Source organism: Armigeres subalbatus, chromosome 3, assembly GCF_024139115.2.
Source record: "Armigeres subalbatus isolate Guangzhou_Male chromosome 3, GZ_Asu_2, whole genome shotgun sequence".
Taxonomy (NCBI): Eukaryota; Metazoa; Arthropoda; class Insecta; order Diptera; family Culicidae; genus Armigeres; species Armigeres subalbatus.
In genome coordinates this window covers 313,067,267-313,087,425 of record NC_085141.1, presented here as the reverse complement: position 1 = coordinate 313,087,425, position 20,159 = coordinate 313,067,267, and the positions used below count along the sequence as shown (strand labels likewise).

The following is a 20,159-nucleotide window of genomic DNA, read 5'->3' as shown; positions in this document are numbered from 1 at the left end:
TTAAATACAAGAAAGCTGCTGTTCGGCGCGCGCGAGCCATTTTGATCGGAATTCCACAGAAGGCGGTTCGACATTCGATGCAGCGGAGCGGACACAGCAGCATGAAGGCGTGGGTGGCACAGTGGCTATGCGGAAAATTTATTTCAAATTTTGGAGTCTTAGCGAAAAATCATAAAGTGGCGGTCGTACAGTTTCATCGCAAGGTGCCTTCAAGCGTTTTGGATGCAACTAGTTATTGGAAAGTCGCATTGGGAAATAAAAAATGGTTCTTCTCAGGACCAACAGTTAATGGAAAGAAAGAGTTAATTGCAAAAATGGACTGTTTCGGTGGCATCGGGTTTGGCGTGGTAGCTTCGTGGCTGTTAGTGATTCCATCCATTCAAATTTACCGCATCTTCTCCCTTCGAGGCGCTATCAAATTCGCTATTTACAATTGAGTTTTGTACTTTGAAGAAAGATTATTTCGGATAGTCGGATCAACCTTCTTTTGTATAAAATGTTGGCTTTTGTATAAAATCAATGAAGACGCCACCTCAGTGGAAACTATCTACAGGAACCACCCATTGGTGAACGTCGCTCGGACAGATAGATGCCAAGAGATAATGTTTTGTAATATGAAGAAACTTCGTCTTGAGTAAAATTTCTGTTGTTATTCCTCGCAACAAAACGCATCTTAGATAAACAACATCTGATACCCAATTCAGAATCTTGCGAGAAAATTTTATAGGATTCTTAGAACTTGTCATTCTCCAAACGGTATGTTGTCTGCGGAATCCCGATCAAAATGGCTCGCGCGCCGGACAGCATCAAATTCGCTATTTACTATTGAGTTTTGTACTTTGAAGAAAGATTATTTCGGATAGTCGGATCAACCTTCTTTTGTATAATGAGCGGTTGGACGAAATGTGATGCAGCGGAGCGGACACAGCAGCACGAAGGCGTGGGTAGCAGTGGCAATGCTGAAAATATATTCCAAATGGTGAAAGCTTGGTGAAAAATCATAAAGTGGCGGTTGGACAATTTCAACGCAGGGTGCAGACAAACGTTTGGATGCAGTTAGTTATTGGAAAGACGCTTTGGGAAAGAAAATTGGTTCTTCTCAGGACCAGCATTTTATGGAAAGAAAGAATTAATTGCGAAAATGGATTGTTTCTGGCGGCATCGGGTTAAACGTGGTAGCTTGGTTGCTGTTAGTGATTCTATCCGTTCAAATTAATTGCATCATCTCCCTCCGCCGCGCTATCAAATTTGCTAGTTACGATTAAATTTTGCACTTTGAAGAAAGTTCATATCGGATTGTCGGATCAACCTTCTTGTGTATAAAGACCTTTTTGGAGGACACTATCCTCAAAATGGCTGAAATAAAGGAGAAATAAGCAGAATCAGAAGTGGCGTGAAACCAAACGCAAATATAATTATTTGCAACGTTCGGTTTTCGCCCGCGATGTAAGCGTACGTGGCAAAGTAAGGATAGTGATGTCCCCGACTGAAAGCCAGTCGAGTGACTTCAGCGGCCGATGAGTCATGTTAATTCCACGGTTAGAGACTTAAAGTCCATCCAACTGGGAACAACTATTCAACTTCTTGACACAAATTATTATGGCAAATACCATCAATTTTGAATAGCTACGTAGTCCTACGTCACCTTTGCGTACAACCCGATTGGGCTGCACCTTTGAGTTTTATGTACAGGTTATCTGACTTGTAAATATCCCCAACTCAGCCATCTTGGATTTTTGTATGGAATTTAGGCTCGTTTGTTTACGTTTTGCACTGAAAATGTATGTTTCCCCCCGCGCTGGTTATTCCCATCTATTGACGAAGTCGGATAACCTGTACATAAAAAAATCTTGGTCAGACGCGCTTATTAAACTAAAAACATCAATGTATGCCGGGTCGAAAATAAGCATCCAATCATTGTAATTATGTATCTTGACGTAATGAAATCAGAAAGGAGGCAGAGTTATAGCTGTTCATGCAAAATAATAAGCAAGTAATTGTCTAAAATAAAGTTTACAATTGAATTTCTCCGTTGGTGCGTTTCTGCGGCATTCCCACCTAACGCTTTGTTTGCGTTTTGGGATCAAAAATCTCTTGAGAGCATCGCTCCACCAGAGCACACGCTTAAAGTCAAGTACACATCGCATGAATAGCTTTCACACATCACGGCGACGCCTTGGCCAACTCTCACTATGAGTGAAAATTTTGTGTGAATCATAAGCAGTCGCTGTGTACTGTCTCACATGTGCATGATATGTGTAAGTGAGTTTGCCTCGAACTGTCAAAGTCCCTTCGGGTCGCTATGATGGCGAACGTGTGCAGAATGTGCTGCAAGAAATCGTACTTTTTCGGAGGTTTTTCCTTTTGTTTTGATGGCGAAACAAAAAAAAAGTGCGAATACAATCATCGCACTTTGTTTTGTTGATCGAAACGATTGGAGAAGCCTCCGAATAAGTATGGAAAAGTTGGCTTACTTTAACATTAACAATTGAGGTTAGGTTCGATTTCCGACTGCTCTCTCGCTGTGTAAAATGAACTCACCGAAAATCATCGGCCATCGGTTACACAAAAATGAGTAACATCTTAGTTACTCATAATATGAGTTGTTCCAGGAGAGGCCCGTTTTGTGTGAACGGAACACAAAAATATGTAAGTCATTTTAAGCGTGTGGGAAAATTAGCCAAAATTGTATCCATTTCGCTCGACACTTTCTTTTTCTTTTTCTTCTTCTAAATGGCATTACATCCCCACACTGGGACAGAGCCGCCTCGCAGCTTAGTGTTCATTAAGCACTTCCACAGTTATAAACTGCGAGGTTTCTAAGCCAAGTTACCATTTTTGCATTCGTATATTATGAGGCTAGCACGATGATACTTTTATGCCCAGGGAAGTCGAGACGATTTCCAATCCGAAAATTGCCTAGACCGGCACCGGGAATCGAACCCTGCCACCCTCAGCATGGTCTTGCTTTGTAGCCGCGCGTCTTACCGCACGGCTAAGGAGGGCCCCACCGCTCGACACTTTTGGTGGCTTAAATAAGAAATTGTGGGCAATTTCGTTGTTTCCGTTCTACTTGGCGCAACAACCAAAAGTAGGCAAGTCGCCTGATGGCATAATATTGGTTAGAGCTCCAATGTATGCTGATGTACAACAATAAATATTCTCAACCACAGCATAATATGCTAAGGTTTGAGCCATATACCCTATGAAGATACAATGCATATGTCATATTTGCAAAATATACAAAAAAAATACTTTCAAATATGTACTTCAGAACTTTTTCCGTATCGTACATTAATCAGATTTTAATTACATTTTGTCTAGAATTTATTATGAGCATTTTAAAATTATCTTCCTATGCTAAGATTTAGGATCCGTTGCACATAGGGGTATTTTCGCAATCTAGCCGGAATAAATTATTTTATCTCTCAAACTGCTATATTTCACCTTATTTTATGATACTGTGATGATAATTTAGCTGAAATATCAGTTTTCTTAATTTTCACTTTTTGACCCATGTGCTTTATCCTTTAAAACCCTGAAAAACATTGATAATTTTAATTAATTCGTTCTCGTCATCGCTTCTACCGAAATCAGTTCAACTCTATGTGTTTGCAAGGGGAAACATAGAGCTAAAAGATGCCGTCATGGAAATTTCTCTATGACTCTTCCTCTTTTCATAGGGATGTTGAATGTATGATATAGGTCATAAATGCCTTAAATACAATACCAAACTAAAAACATCCGCTTTCAAAATGGCGCAAATTTGCGCAAGATTTTTCTTCGGGATCCTAAAATATAGACATAAATGCGGCCTCTCTATACTGAAATATTACCGAATATCATCGAATAAGTGTTTTATGCTTATTGAAAATATGAGGAATATTAACTAGTTTTAGCTCGAAAATGGACTTCGAATTACTCTTTTGTATTTCTGTTCAGAATCATTTATTCTTGTCAAAAACACGTTTACATGATACTATTTTGTCTACTTTTTCATGGTATGTACTGATCTGTGGATTACTGTGACAAATATTTGACCACAATAAAACACACCGAACGTAATCAAATTCAACAGAGAAAATCGGTATTTTCTCAATGAAAAACCTCTAACTTTCTAGAAGTGTAGTGGTAAAACTTGAAATCTAAATAGAAAACCTAGTACTAGGAGTGGCTCGTCTACTATTCAGAGAAGTTTGAGACATATTTAGACTGCTCTAGGACAATTTTGAAAATTTAACTTTATTCCGGCTAGAATGGCGAAATACCCCTATGTGCGTTGTGTCTTCTTCTTATTTTTACTTGGACTCGTCTATGTTGTGAATAATCTGAAAAATTTCCGAGCGTTGAAACAAATCATATTTATGTAGGTAGTCTCTGGGGTTCCTATCCAGATATTTGCGCGACCATCCATTTCATACTAGCGTTTCCATTTACTTCTACGGTGTGGTAGTTTCGAGACTAATGAAAATAACGCGACATAGGCTCGGACATAGGTTTGTTAGAGACCATATCAAAACAAACCAGAATTAGCTAATAGAAATCATCATAAAATCGGCACTTATGGGTCGAATAATGTGTGTATAACTCGAGAACAGTGTTAAAATGATTATTTTACTGCAAATTGTATTGATTATCTCCGCGACGCTGCAGGCTTCAAATGTGGTTGGCAGTAAAGATTCCACGTCGAGTGCAGGTATTGGTGCTGGCACACCAAACGTAGTCAGCGGCAGCGTGGTCGATGGTAATGGTAGTGCTGTTGTTTTTAATTATGATGAAGCAACTGGTAGTTCCGATGCACCGTCGGTGACTGAGCGGTCTGAGTCGATGGGTAAGTCAATTGCTCCCTTTCAATACATTGTTCTAATGAGATGAAATTTATTGAAATAATTTCAATTGTTTCAATCAATTTGTTTTCCGTACCTATTCGTTTTGCAGAACGAGATAGAAAGGATCAAGAATACTCTTCGAAAGTCTCGGAGAATAACGAGAGCTCATGTGGAGGAACAAAACCAATTGATCGAGATTACTACATGGATGAGAAACTTCTGGGAGCTATCACAAAAACGAAGACCACGGGAGAATTTCCAAATGTAAATACGAATAATAATTATTAACGTATCTGATAGCGAAAGTATTAAACCACGGTTTCTTGTTAAAACATTTTAGGATGAAGAAATAATTGAATTTGTGAAAGTAATCCTTCAAAATTCTAACTGGGACAAAATAACTATGAAAATGGTCAGTAAGATAGTGTACGATAAATATCCAGACTATGATCTGACAATAAAGGAAACATTAATTAAGGACACCATAAAATACGTAAGTGTTATACGTTATAAATATGTATACATATATACATATTAGCATACTAAATAAAATATCACTTTTTTTTTCTAGCTCATCCGCCAACCGTGATTTTAATATTTATTGTTAAAAAATATTTGAAAACTGTTTGTATGAATCGATACCAATATAAGCTCAGGTATTGTTGTTACGCCAAAAAACAAAGCTAATTAATTATAAAAGGACAACTAAAACTAATAAATCTGTGCATTATACAAAATAATGCTTACACAGCTGTAATTGATTTACTATCACATAACCATCACGGGATTTGATCCCCCATGTGTTTTCAAAGGGGCAAGAATTTCATTTTCTGTGATCAAATTCCTTAAATTCCGCCCCTTTGAAAAGTCACTGAAACTTGCACACTGAGAATGTTTTAACAATCCCTACCAGTCGTTCAGTTGATTCTTTGTGCATTTACAATGATTCTGTTCAATACTATTACAGATATGTAGTCAGTAAAAACTAAGCTCAGCTACGTTCAAGATGAGCTCGGTTGTCTAGTAACTACCATTTCTGACTTACAAGCAGGATGTCGTGGGTTTATTCCCAGGTTCGTCCATATGAAAAAAAAAACAATATGGCATGGACTATATCACTTTCCTTGGTGGAATCCTCGATTTAAGCTTCAGTTTATCTACCCTACCTAAGAAATAAAACTTCCTTTCCGTGGTTATTTGGGGATGCAGAGTTATTCTCGGTCTCTAGTAACAACAATTGGGCTTATTCTACGAGTCGAGTGACGTGAGGTGAGTCGATTTTAGCAATTCTCACGTGAGGTGACCATGTTATTCAAATGAGGCTATACGACTCTTCTCACGTCATTCGAGCAATCTCACGTCACTCCACTCGTAGAATAAGCCCAAATAACTATACACTAACATTCCCCACACTTCCCAGCTGACTGTAAGAACTTGGCCGGCGCCGTTTTAATCTAGATTTGAGCTACTCAAATGTGTACTTCGAGAATAGGTGGTAAATGCCGGGTCCACGACGTTAGGCATAATGAACGTTAAACATAACGGACGTTAGGCAAAATGTACATTAGACATAATGGACGTTAGGCATAATGGACGTTTGGCATAATTCTGCCTTTCTTTATGTCATAGGCTATTATTTGCGTCATTTTATGCCTAATGTCCATTATGCTTAACGTCCATTATGCCTAAGGTCCATTATGTCTAATGTACATTTTGCCTAACGTCCGTTATGTTTAACGTCCATTATGCCTAATGGGGTATACCCCCTGAATTCACTTGGATCGCAGTGCAATTTACATCAGTTCTGATCAATCACGGTGTAGGATACCTGAACCGATCGTTGATGAAGGGTGTGTGGTTGGGGTGGCTCGACGGGCTCGATTCATTCCGAGCAAGCCTTCTCTTGGTGCTTGCTATTCCTAGGGCCAAACACAGTGGGTCGACTGGCGACAAAAAGTCCTCTTGGCGGTTACAATTGCCGGTGATATTAAGGTTCACAGCAGAACACAATCACTTCACATAAAGACTACTTTATTTATCGAGGCATTACACAAACTACATTTATTTTGCCTTAACACTAACAATTCACACTTATAAATTTATCTGGTCACGCAGGACCGTTCCCGATCATGTCTTGAATATTACTACTCGTCTTCTCTCTACCTTCAACTACAAAATTATTCAAATCTCCAACTGAACGTTGGGTGGTGAAAATAAATTCACGAAACACTCTTCCACTCAGCATCCATATGATCGTCATTCTACCTTCGATCCATCCATCACCTGCATCAATGACGTCACTGAATCCTCATCGAAAGCAAAAGTGATTTGATGTAGCCGACCGTCGAGCTACTCGGAGAACAATGGCAAGCAGACAGTCCCTGCTGCGGTGCGGTTGAACCAGAATAAGTTGGTTAGGGTGGTTCTTAAGAGCCCGCAGCACATAGCATACGTTTGCGTTGCGTTTGACACATTTCCCATGGGAAAACTGTCAAACGCAACGCAAACGTATCCTATGTGCGGGGCTCTTTATAAACATTCTCATCCACCCTGAAATGTTGATTTCTGAACCTGTAAGTAGAAAATCCTCTTCGATGGGGACAGGGATGGATAATGATTTAGGTTCAAACATCGCTTGCTGATTCCGGCATAGGAAGCAAGCAAACCTTCTCTACCGATCTCTTCAGTTCACCAGAAGCTGTTTTGATAGTTATGACTCGAATAACTCCGTCGTTTCCAGGATGCAGCTTCACGACCTGCCAATGTTTAAGTCGGTTTGTTGGTGTTGGCCGAACATCTTCTTCAGGAAATGATTGTAAAGATTGTCCAACCAGAAAGTGGGCCGGTGTAAGCGGTTCTAGGTCGTCTGGGTCATCTGACATTGACGTCAGTGGACTGGAATTTAAACATCCTTTAACCTGCACCACCAGAAGTTGTTATGGATGATCTCCCTTGGACCTACACCCCTCGAAATTAGGTCAGCTGGGTTGTCATTTCCTGATACAAGCCTCCAGTTGCAGCCCTCCGTAATCGACTGGATCTTTGCTACTCTGTTTGCGACGAATACTGACCACGTTGAAGGAGGAGCTTCAATTCACCGTAAAGTGCATGTGGAGTCTACCCAAAAAGTGGTGTTGACTTGGAGATTAGTAGCCTGACGGACCTTCTCAAAGAGTTGCGCCGCCACTAATGCACCACAGAGTTCCAACCTTGGTATGGATTGGGTTTTAAGAGGAGCGACCTTAGATCTCGACGAAAGCAGTTGAACCTTGACGATGCCACAATGATCTTGACTACGGACGTACAAGCATGTGCCATAAGCCTTTCCAGAGGCATCGGAGAAAAAGTGAAATTCCACTTCTACGGCGTTTGGAATGATAATGCAACGATCAATTTTTATTTCGTCGAGAATGGGGAGTTGCTCATGAAATTTCTTCCAAGACTCACCCAGCGTCGAAGGCTGATCCCACCCTAACTTCTTGCCCTTTTCATCCTCCAGTGTCCATAGCAGCTGCATAAAAATCTTCGCAGCAGTTGTTGTAGCACCGATGAATCCCAGCGGGTCAAATAATGTAGCGATGATAGATAGGACTTTGAGTTTAGTGAGAATGTCTTCAGGATCGATTATAGGAACAGCGGAATGAAAACGGAAATTGTCGCTTCCTGGCAGCCAAGTTAATCCTAATGCCTTTACAGATGGATCAGGATCAAGGTGTATTCCATCTGGGGGACGAATTGCCAGATTTTTATCGGGAATCTCCTGCAGGACTTCTGCATAGTTGCACGCCCATTTCCTTAGACGTAACCCACCTCTACATGTCATTTCATCCAGTTGGTTCTGCAACTTTCTGGCCTCCTCCAAGTTATCGCACCCGGTGATGACATCGTCCATATAGGTGTCCTCGGTGATCGCCTTTGCTGCTAGAGGGTATCGTTCACCTTCATCCATGGCTAGTTGATTTAATGTTCGAGTCGCCAAGAACGGAGCCGGTTTTGTTCCGTAGGTAACGGTGTTCAACTCGTACACACCCACTTCCTCTAAAGGAGACGAACGCCTTAGAATCGATTGCAGAGCCCTGTCCGCTGGATGTACAGATATTTGGCGGAACATTTTCTCCACATCAGCCACTAACAATATCTGCTTCGTACAGCATCGAAGAATAATAGGTCGAAGATCCTGTTGAATAACTGGTCCTACCAGTAATGTATCGTTCAGAGACAGTCCCACGGTAGTTTTACAGGACGCATCGAACACTATCCGAACCTTGGTAGTGGTGCTGGCTGCTTTAACCACCGGATGATGGGGAAGAAAACATCGTTTGGTAGTTTCAGGATCCTCTTCAATCTTCCGCATATGACCCAACTTCAAGTACTCCTCCATGAAGTTAACGTACTGTTTTCTAAGATCGGGATCCCTGTTGAGCCTCCGCTCAGTGCCTAGAAAACGCTGGAATGCGATCTCCTTAGATTCACCCAACTGAGATATGACGTCTTCGTTCTTGGGGATTGATACAGAATAGCGGCCATCCGCTCCGCGCTGTACTCGAAAATATAGCTTCACAACGATTTTCTTCAGGAGAATAATTGTGAATGGACTCACCCTCCTCCATGGACCAGAACCTTGTTAGTAGCTCATCCAAACGCTCTGTGTTCTGGAGTACAAAACGAGGGATCTGCCAATTCGATGCCTTCCGGAATCGCCCAACCAGCGATATCGATGCTGACGGTAGGCAGATTGGCTGTTACCTTTGGATGCACCAGGAAACCCATCTGGCATGAGAACTCCGACAGCCTTGAACGGATCGTGACCAAAATCTTTGTTTGGCCTTAGTTACTGCCTGGCCAATGCCAAGAACCGAAATATCCACTTTGCTGCGAGAAACCCTTAAACGCTGGCTTAGACGTTCGGTGATAAAATTGCTCTCCGACCCTGAATCGAGAAGTAACTTCCAGGACTGACGTTAATCAATATTTCTTCAATTGTCGACAGGAAATGCATTCGACGGAGGAGGATACGGTTAACTTGAGAAGGGTCTATACAGATTCGCAGATAACCTTTTTCCTAACGATGACCATTGCATAATCTGACAGGTGATAGTTTGCTGATAGGATGAATGCAGCCATTCGCTCCAGCTCGTCATTCACTGCTCGTCGTAATGGATGAGGAATTCGTCGTGGTGAAAAGGAGACGAAGGTAGGGTTATCGACTTGATCTATGTCGTACGCGAAATCCTTGACGCACCCAAGACCTTGAAACAACGATTGTTCCATTTTCAGCTGATCCACTCTGACAATAAAGTTGAGATGCCATGTACATTTCATTTCACAACGGAAGACGTCATGATCTCATGTCACAACGGGAGGTTTTAGATTTAATAGTGTGGAAGGTTATAACAGTAGGAATTGAGAACCTACGAGCTCCTGCTTATAAGACATAAGCGGTAGACACTAGGCCACCAAGCTCGTCACATTGTCTTATTCAGAGCCATCTCTAGAGAATTTTAATATATATTGAATCTATAAAAACGATGAACACCTTCGAAATAAACAGAAATGTAGATGTAGAAAACAAAATTTTATGTGCATTAAAAGGACCATGAAAAAGTTTGGAGAAAGGTATCGATAAATCGAACATCGACAAACAGAAAGTCAATTGTAATTTATTTTGAAATTACAGCAACATAAACTGTAATGTTTTATTAATCCAAAATTTACCCGAATCGTAATTTAATTTTATTAGATGTAAATTGGATGAATTCTGGTTTAAAAATTGGGACCCTCTGGTGCACCGTTTTCGGCGGTCACAGCGAGAGCATCACCATCTAACTGTTGTTAGTGTGGGTACCGAGTAGAGCTCTCTCGAAAGAACAAAACAAACCATCAATGGGAGAAACAAACGTAAATCCATTCAAGAATCGCTCTCGCGCACCCACACAACTGGCCACCGATTGAAAACATTCCTTTTGTTTACCGGCTTTTTACGTTGTCATTCTTCGATGCTCTCGATCGACGACTGCTCGCAACACTATCGGCATTGGCGTCGCCCACATGCAGCATTGCTATAGTAACAACAACAGTAGTTGTTGTTCTTCTGTTACTGGAAGCGTTCGCTCCCGACGAAGCAGCCGAGCCGCATGCCGCATGTAGGTAGTTGTGATTTTGTGTTATGAGTTTTATGTGGCTTCCCATCGCGAGTTCTTGGTCATCGCCGTCGCGACGACAACAGCTGCTGTATGTGAAATGCGCGAGATCGTATCCGCGTGTGCGGTGGAGGCTTTGCGAACGAACACGCTGTCGAGTAGGATGATTGCATCTGAAGCGGCGATAGTCGATTAAGATATTATTTAATCATTGTAACTAATAAATATATATTTTTTACTATTATTAAGCCATACAATATTTTTTATAATAATTTATCAGTATATTCTTTCTGTATCTCACCTTCTTGGAGAACTTTGTTATATATTTTTTGATAAATTAAATGGATTTTGTTTTCTTAATTTTAATCCACTGCTTAATAAGTATGTTGAGACAACTGTGATGTCGCCTCCAGGGTCTCAAGTCATGTATGTTTGATATGTACGCAATGAAACAACACACACTTGGTTTCTAATTGATTTACATATTACGCCTATTCAAATCCTCATTCATTGGTGATCCTTGGAAGTTGAAGCCCACAATCGGGCACACACCCACGATAATCACGGGCGACGACGATGATGATACAAACATTCAACAGTGCGCGATGGATGAATGGTGGTTGTGTTGGGTCAGACTGAAGTCGTGTGCGAAATCAGCAACAACATCGCCGAGTGAAGAGAATCCTGATTTCAGTTTCAAAAGAATCTCTCATTCTGTGTCGAGAACTCGTGTCGGTTGGACGTGCGTCGCGTTGGGTTCGGAAGATTTTTTTTCTCCTAGTGCCAGAGGGACATTGTGTAACAAGCCAACTACAGCAAGAAGACATTTAATAGGTGTTCGCTGTACGCCAGCTGAGGAGAGAGGATCAGCCGCAGCAGCATCCTCTATTCGCGGATACCCAGAGTGATATTGTGCTATTGCCTTCCCTGCCTGCTGGTGGTTGGGAAGAAGACGATTGTGTGTGGTGGGCCTATATAGAAGAAGCAAGCCGAAAGTGCTGTTCGCTTCGCCGAGGCAAAAGTGACCGGACAAGTTCTGGAATAATAATACACGTTGGTGGTGTTGTTGCGATCCGCAGGAAGACGGCAAATAAAGGTTGCGAAGTGAATATTTTTGTGCAAGAATTTTGACCGTGATTGGTTGAGGTGGTAGGGTTTCAGAGGTGAGGCGAAATAATACCACCGATGGCACGCAGTGGGGCGGATCTTGGAAGAGTTAGTTGAAAATATGGAACTGCATTTATATCGTGAAGTTGATGGATTTACTTATACATATAATGTCTAGAAAATTCAATGGAAATATGGAGATGAACTTTAGCATACGTACCTCTACGAATTACTTCATAAATGTCCTTTGGTGTCCCTGAAAAAATCACAATTCCTGGCGATTCTTCCCGGGATCTCTCCTGATGCTCCTTAAAAGTTGAAAGACCTTTCGTCAAGATCTTTTAAGAATTCATTCTTCCAGTCTATTACATCCTTAAAATTGTTTTAGAATTTCCAGGACCAGGACTTTCTTCAAAACGTGCATCTAAAATATTTCAAGGGTTCGCTTAGTTTTGTTATTGTTTTTCTCAAATTTGACTGTAAATTGATAAGAATTAATTCAGAAATTTATTATTTTTCAGAAATTGTTTGTCTTATAGTTTTTTTCTTCTTCAATTGTAAAATCTTTGATTAATTCTTCCCTTCGGTAGATTTTTTAGACTTCTCTGTTCCACAAATTCCACTATTAATATGCTGCTAGAGTTATTGCACAAAGAATTGACTTTTATCGGTGGACGTACTTCCTAAGTGAAAGGAAACAACATAAGCAGGTTGAAATAGACCTGTGCGCCGAAGTATTTGTGAACGGCGGCGGCGTAAGGCCATTTTTACATCGGCGGCGGCGGCGTCGGCGGCGTCACGCCGTAAGCAATGTTCGGCGGCGGCGGCGGCGGCGTGAATCGGCGTGAAGAATTTTGAGTTGAGAAAAAAAGTTTCACGCAGCAAACCAGATGATGCCTTTTATTATTATTTTTTGTACAATTCAAGACAACATTTTCAAAACGACTTATCTGCTTTTGTAAACAAAGATTCAAACGACGATTTGACGAATCTGATAGCACTCCCACGCAAACCAACACCATCAACAGGTAGCGGAAACCTTCACCTACCTATTGATGGTGTTAGTTTGGGTGGGAGAGCTATCAGATTCGTCAAATCGTCGTTTGAATCTTTGTTTACAAAAGCAGATAAGTCGTTTTGAAAATTTTGTCTTGAATTACTAGCTACAGTCAGACTGATGGGGTGAACATCCTAATAGGTGTAGCTTGTATGTCCAGAGCAAAAGTTTACATCACATCCTCCACTAGGACATTGTCGCATCACAGCACATAAGTTCATTGGAAAGCAATTTGGATACAAATCCATAAATTCGTTCGGAAATTCCTCAATATATTCCTCAGAAAATTCGAAAAAGGAATTTTAAGCATTAATTAAGATGTTCCCTAATGAATTCCTTCAAAACTTCTTCTAAGAATTCCCTTGAAAATTTATTTGGGTATTTCTTCGCAAATTCGTTCCTAAATTTCTTCAAAGGTTCCTTCAGAAATTTCCTTAGAAATTACTTTAGGGATTGCTTCGGAAATTCCTTTACGGAGTCTTTTGGGAATTTCTTTAGAAATTCATTGGAAAACTTTTTTAGGAGTTCCTTTGAAAATTCCTTTAAGAATTTCTTAGGAAATTCCAATGGAAAATCTTTCAAGGACTATAGAATACCTAGGGACACTGATTTAGGAATACAATCGGAAATCCTTTTGAAAAAACCTTTGGAGTTAGACTTAGCATTTTTTCTTAGAAATTCCTTTCAGGAATTTGTTTTGAATTTCTAAAAAAAATTCTTCCAGTAATTCCTCAACAATTTCTTTTGAAACTCTAGGAAGATATTTTAGTATTCTCTCGAAATTTCTCTCTGGAATTTATTTAGAACTTTCTCCAGGATTTTTTCCAAATTTTCTTTAAGAATGCCTTCGAACATTCCTCCCTGAAATTCCTTTAGCAACTTTTTCAGAAATTCCTATAGATCTCCGCAAATTTCTTTTAAAATTCCTCTAAGAACTCTTTCAGGAATCTCTTCTGAAATTCTTTTGGAAAATCTTCGGAAATTTTGTTTGTAAATTCATTCATTTTTTAATATTTGTTTACGAGTTTCTTCGAAAATTCCTTTAAAATTCCTCCTTATGATTCGTTCCGGAGATATTCCTGCAGGAATTTTCTAAGGACTTCCTGGAGGAAGTTCCAAATGAGTTTCTGAAAAATAAATAAAAGGCCTTTCAGAAGGTTTTCTGTCGGAATCCCTGCATGAATATAAATCCATAAATCCTGAATCCATATAAATTCCTGTGGCTTTTCTAAAGAGATTTTCGAAGAAATTCCTGGAGGAAATTCCGACTCTATTCTTGAAGGAATAACCAAAAGAGAACCTGAAGAGGTTTTCGAACAGAATTTTAAATGAAGGATTTTTAGTGGATGTTTCAAGCAAATAGCTTTTGAAATTTAAATATTTTCTATAAGAATTTCTTCGAAAATCTGGACACTAGTGAAACAAACTCAGTTTTGACTCTAGAATTAAGACTACATGCCAAAAAAAACTACCAAAATATCGAGATGGCGGATATTCTCAAGAATTTCTTGGGAATTTACTGCAGGAGTTCCATCGAAAATTTCTACAGATTTTCTCGAAAACACCTTAAATAAGAAAATATATTCAGGAATTATTTCGGAAAGACATCAAAAAACTCATTCTAATATACTTTCAAAAATTCTGTCAGGAATTCCATCGGGAATTTTTTCATGAATTCCTTCAAAAAACGTCCACAAATGAAACCAGCTTTTTCTTTGAAATTTCCTTAGGAATTGCTTCTGAACTTCTTAGAACATTAGGAAATATCTTAAGAAATTCTTCTGGATGTTCTTACAAAAATTCTTCTAAATAAGATTGATCTTGACAATTCCATCAGGAATTGCTTCAAAAAATCTGTTTGGAATTGGAAATAAAAATTTCTACCCATGTAGATGGGTACACTCCCCACAGTTGTAAAGGATTTGACGCGTCATTCCTCAAAGAAGTTACCCCTCGAAAAGCTCAAAAAGGATTGCGAATCTATTTATTAGTCTGTTGGATTACACTGTTGAAAGGAGATCCCGCGGGCTTCGCGTAAGAATCTCTGCTTACGGGTCTGCCGCCTCCGGTTTTTGCCCTTCATACAGCAGTGCATTGAAAGCAGAATGGTCTTTAAATTCGACTGTAATATTGGGTGGAGCCTTACGCAGAGCAAGACTCAAGCCAGAATGATGGATAACTGTACATACACACATACTTTTGAAAAATTCCTTCGGAAATTATTTTAACAATTCCTCTGAAACTTTTCCAGGTATTTCATAAGGCATTCCATTCCTCGAAATTTATCTAGTAATTCTTTTGGAATTTCCTCCGCCATTTCCTTCCAATATTCTAGGACGAATTTTCAGATATAAGATATAATTTCCAAATGAATTACCGACATTCTTAGATTCCTTCAAGATATTTTTTGAACATTCCTCCAAGAATTCCTTCTAAATTTTCTCCAGGGATTCCTTCAGAAAATCCTCCAAAAATTACTACGAAGATGGATTCAGAAATTCCTCAAGACTCTAAGCAATTTCTTCAGGTTCATTTCTTCAGAATTTTCTCCAGGACTTTCTTCGGAAAATATTTCAAGAAATCCCAGAAATTTATATGGGTATTGTTTATCAAAATAAAGTATTGCGTATTTATTTATTAGTCTGTTGGATTACACTGTTGAAAGGAGATTCTTTCTATCTTCGCGTAAGTGTCTCTACTCTGCCTCAGATATTCGTCTAGTATTTCCTTCGGAATTTTCTCCGCCTTTGCTTCCAAAATTCTAGGACGAAATTTCGGATATCTCCGTACGAATTTCTAGAGAACTCCTAAAGAAATTGCCGACATTCTTAAATTTCTTAAAAATTTTGTTGGACATTCCTCCAAGAATTCCTTCAGAATTTTCTCCAGGCAATCATCCACGAGGATAAATCCAAAAATTCCTCAAAACTCTAAGAACTTTCATCAATTATTCCTTCTGCACTTCCTCCAGGATATCCTTTAGGCATTATTTCAGGAAAACCAAGAAATGTCTTTGGGAATTTTTTATAAAAATAAATTAAACCCGTTTTTTGGAACAATTCTGGCAATTGAAGTACAAGGAGGAGTGAAGGAAATGTTCAATTTGATGGGTCACGTGTCCCATCGTGCTCCAGCTCCAGAAGCCAAATAATTTTTCCAATCGTATATCACGAGGCTATCACAATGATACTCCATGCTCAGGGAAGTTTAAAAAAATCCTACCAGACTGGGAATCCAAGTTCAACTTTCATAGTGTTGACTTGTAGCCGCAAATATAAGCACTAGACCAATTAAGATATGTAACATTCAAATCTTTAAAAAGATGATGAACCACCCAATGCGACCAGAATGAAGTTATTCCACATGAAGTTACATATGAAATTAGGAGTTCATCGCTACGCTCGTAGATTTGGAGGTCTGTTGCCAAGAAGTTCTTGGATGACCTAGCATTTAACACGCCAATGCCGGTAAAAGTGCCAGAGATAAAAATAAATCTGCTAAAGGTATAACAGCTATTTAATCAATGCCTGATAGGTTGCCTTGGTCCGGTAGACGCAAACGCACTACATACTGTGATTTTTGTGTTGGCCAATCATCGGCGTGAAATACGAAATTCGGCGGCGTGGAGCCAATCGGCGTATGGCGCGCCGCCGACACCTTGACCGGCGTCGGCGTACGTCAATAAGTGTCGGCGGCGGCGGCGTGGCCCGGCGGCGCACAGGTCTAGGTTGAAATCGATGTTATTTTAAATTGCTTGGTTTTCTTTTTTCGTAATATTTATGTGATCATTCTTTGAAAATTGCATCAGGTCTTTCATTGATTCACACACAATCTCCATGCATTTTTTGTGAAGGACCTCCAAAAGTTGCTTATCCGATGGTACAAAAGAATGTTAAAATAATTACATTCTTCTAGTAATTTTAAATCTTGTTCATCACAGTTTTTTTTAACTTTCCGATGAATAAAAATATTCCACAAGAAAAGTTTTCCAGTAAAATTCGTCACAACTTCTTCAGAACTTTTTTGTAATCGAAGTTCAACTTAGATCTTCTTTTTCTTCTTCTATGGCTCTACATTCCAACTGGTGCTTGTACTTGTCTTTCTTTTCAACTTAGTATTCTATTAGCTTTTCCACAGTTATTAAATGAAAGCTAGTGGTGGCGTGGATCGACGTCGCGATTTATTGCGTTGATTCCTTTGTTTTTTTAGAGTTAATCTGGATTTTTTGCAAGTCTTCAACGAAAGAATATTTTGAATATCTCTAGAAAAATCCATCGAAATTTATTGAAGATATAGTCCGCATTCGGCGTAAAACTGTGCTGGATTTCCCAAGGAAATTTCCACTTAGAAATTCTTTGGACTTTCCACAGGAACTTTTTTTTAGAAATTACTTACTTTACTTATGGATCCTGTACACCTCCGGTGGTGCAAAGGGCCGAGAAATTGCACAAAAAATTCATTAGAGTTTCCACGGAAAAATATTTTGAATTACAACGGAATATTCCTTGGAATTTTCTAGGAAAACTTTTTGGAATTTCCAAGGAATCATCTTTGGGACTTCTAGAGGAAATTCTTCAGAATTTCTAGAGGTAACTCTTTCCAAGCACTATGGGAGATACTTCGAAATTTGACTGGGATTTTTTTTTAGAAATTTCCATAAGAACCCTTCCGAATTTCCGCGGAAATATTTCGAAATTTTAACAGAAATTTCTTGCCGGGATGGAAATGGAAATTCTTCAGAATAACCAATATAATTCCGAAGAAAATTCTTAAAAACTTCCACTGGAAATTCTCAGAAATTTCTGCGGGATATATCAAGTTTCCATAAAAAAAAAACAATCTTCGTAATTTCCACGGGAAAGACTTCGTATTTTTTATGGAAAATTGGCCGAAATATTTACCAAAATTTGTACTGGAATTGCTTCAAATTCGCTATGAATTTTAAAAAAAATTGAATGGGAAGTTATTTTGAAACTCTACGGGAAATATTTCGGAACCCCATTGGTGCATATTCTAAAATTACTTTGGGAACATCTTTCAAATTTTCACGAAAAATGTTCCTCTGAGTTTTAATCGGAAAACTTTTGGAATTTAATTCTTAATAATCTTAATACCTCGTGCGGGGCTTCTTTTGACAAATCGGGGGCTACTTTGGACATTTTGAAACAAGAATTATAACGTAAGCTACTCTAAAATTGCCATTATCACCATCCGGGTGTCTTGTTGATAAATTGATGGCAACTTTCTGTTTCAAATTTGATTTTTTTTTCGTTTAGTTTTTTTTAGAAAATCAAAAATCCAAAGTAGCCCCCGGAATCAAAAGTAGCCCCGCATGACGGTAATTCTTCAAAATTTCCACGAATTTTATCTTTTATTTTTAACGGAAAGTTCTTCAACGAGATATTATAATGAATTTTCAAGGAAAGCATCAAAATTTTCACCGAGAGTCTTTTGAAATATTAACGGGAAGTTTTAGTGTTATAAACTTTCGACTTGTTTTTCTACGGAATTTCCACTTCAAATTCTCACTCAAAATTTCCCCTGAAAATCTGAAAATTCATCGAACTTCTGGAAGATTGAATAGTTCAGTGGCAACCAATGCAAAAATGTGGTGGCTCACACTTTTTGGAGAATTCGAATCCAAGGGATATTGCATTAGTTGACTTAGACAATTTCGGTTTCAGCAGCCGTGGACAGAGAATTCAATTTCTTTCTGTTTTTAATTGTTTTCATTGATTTTTTGTGAAAATTGAGTCGACGTGGCTTATTGACAGCCCTTTGGTAGATAATAAAAACATATTCATAAATCGTCATTTGATCTTTCTACCGGTTATTGCTGCTCCTATATGCTTTATTAGTAGAACAAATTTGCATCGATCGCGCTATCTGCGTGCTGTGCAGAAACACGATCATTTATTTTTATTTTTTATTTTCTTGCTTTTGAAGAGACTCAACGGCCATTTCTGCCAAATGAACAATTCGGTCAAATGGCAATATCACCTATTCGGGTGAACGTATTTCTCGGTAAAATTACCAGTTTAGTCGTATGTCCAAATAACATTTTCTGCCAAATGGGTCTTTCTGCCAAACGACCATTTTGACCTAACGACATCTTCCGTCAAATGATCTATTCGCCCAGACGACTTTTTCGGTCAGATGACCTGCTCGGTTGAACATCATTTTCGACCGTATGTCCATTTTGGCCAAATCAAATTTTCGGTCAAATGACTCTCGAGCTGACTTTCGACCTTGTTGCCTTGTGAGGATAGTCGGAGGACAACTAGCGATGCGTGACTGCGAGCCAGTTGAGGTTTGTGTTCATCTTCGATCATGCCTTGACACACCTCAGAAAGTCCATGACATTGAAGAGGCCAATAATGGAATCATGATTTGTATAAATCCCCAATGCTCTGCGACTAGAAGTTGTTAAGCTTCCATTAACTTAGGAACTCGCAAGAACTATAAGGCTTTTTTCCGGCTTTAAGAAATCCTTCTTACCTTTCAGAATAGCTTACGTCGTAGACTACTCATTGGAACTGGACTCGACACCCTGTGGATGAAACGTTTACTTTGTCATTTGACCAAATGACCTTTCCCGCCCTTTACCTACTTAAGGTCAACTTTTCCAAAGAATCGATAAGTTTAACTGTTCCTAGTGTTTATATAATTGTGAACAATTGACGTTTACCTTTTCAGGCCAAATTTGGGTTGTTCGGGAATGCTGTCCTTAAACATTTGGAGAAAATTATTGATTCATTAAAGCAAGATGGAATAAAAAAACATACACACACAAATTGATCTACTAAGCGAAAATCACATGAGAGAGGTAGAAATATCACTTTTAGGAGATACATTTCATTGCTTCCAAAAATGCACACCTTTTTGCCTTTCTCGTACAACAAAGTTGTACCGAAAGGCTATCATTTCACTACGAAAACGAACTTTTTATAGAAGCCTCGGAGACCCATAGTGTTATATACCAATCGACTCAGCTTGACGAGCTGAGCAAATGTCTGTCTGTCCGTG

At 39.2% G+C, this 20,159-nt stretch overlaps 3 protein-coding genes across 4 annotated transcripts in view; 2 read left to right on the top strand and 1 right to left on the bottom strand.

Moving 5' to 3' along the window:
* The first annotated feature begins 4,423 nt into the window (after positions 1-4,423).
* LOC134220811 (protein DEK-like) lies at positions 4,424-5,569 on the top strand. Its single transcript, XM_062699912.1, has 4 exons — positions 4,424-4,831; positions 4,939-5,093; positions 5,170-5,322; positions 5,401-5,569. Exons 1-4 carry the CDS (start codon positions 4,606-4,608, stop codon positions 5,416-5,418), a joined length of 552 nt encoding a protein of 183 aa, XP_062555896.1. The 5' UTR covers positions 4,424-4,605; the 3' UTR covers positions 5,419-5,569.
* Positions 5,570-7,923: 2,354 nt separating this feature from the next.
* Positions 7,924-9,599, bottom strand: LOC134222654 (uncharacterized). The gene is made up of 2 exons (XM_062701814.1): positions 9,576-9,599; positions 7,924-9,366 (listed from the first exon to the last, which is right to left on the bottom strand). The coding sequence occupies exons 1-2, from the start codon at positions 9,597-9,599 to the stop codon at positions 7,924-7,926; spliced, it is 1,467 nt and encodes a 488-aa protein (XP_062557798.1).
* Positions 9,600-11,695: 2,096 nt separating this feature from the next.
* LOC134225324 (low-density lipoprotein receptor-related protein 1) overlaps positions 11,696-20,159 on the top strand; it is a 701,179-nt gene continuing 692,715 nt past the window's right edge. Inside the window, exon 1 of one of the 2 annotated variants that reach the window (XM_062705293.1) lies at positions 11,696-12,065. The gene's annotated coding sequence lies outside the window, so the exon portion shown is untranslated. Of the gene's footprint in view, positions 12,133-20,159 lie in introns of both variants that reach the window. The other variant, XM_062705292.1, reaches the window with a different exon arrangement.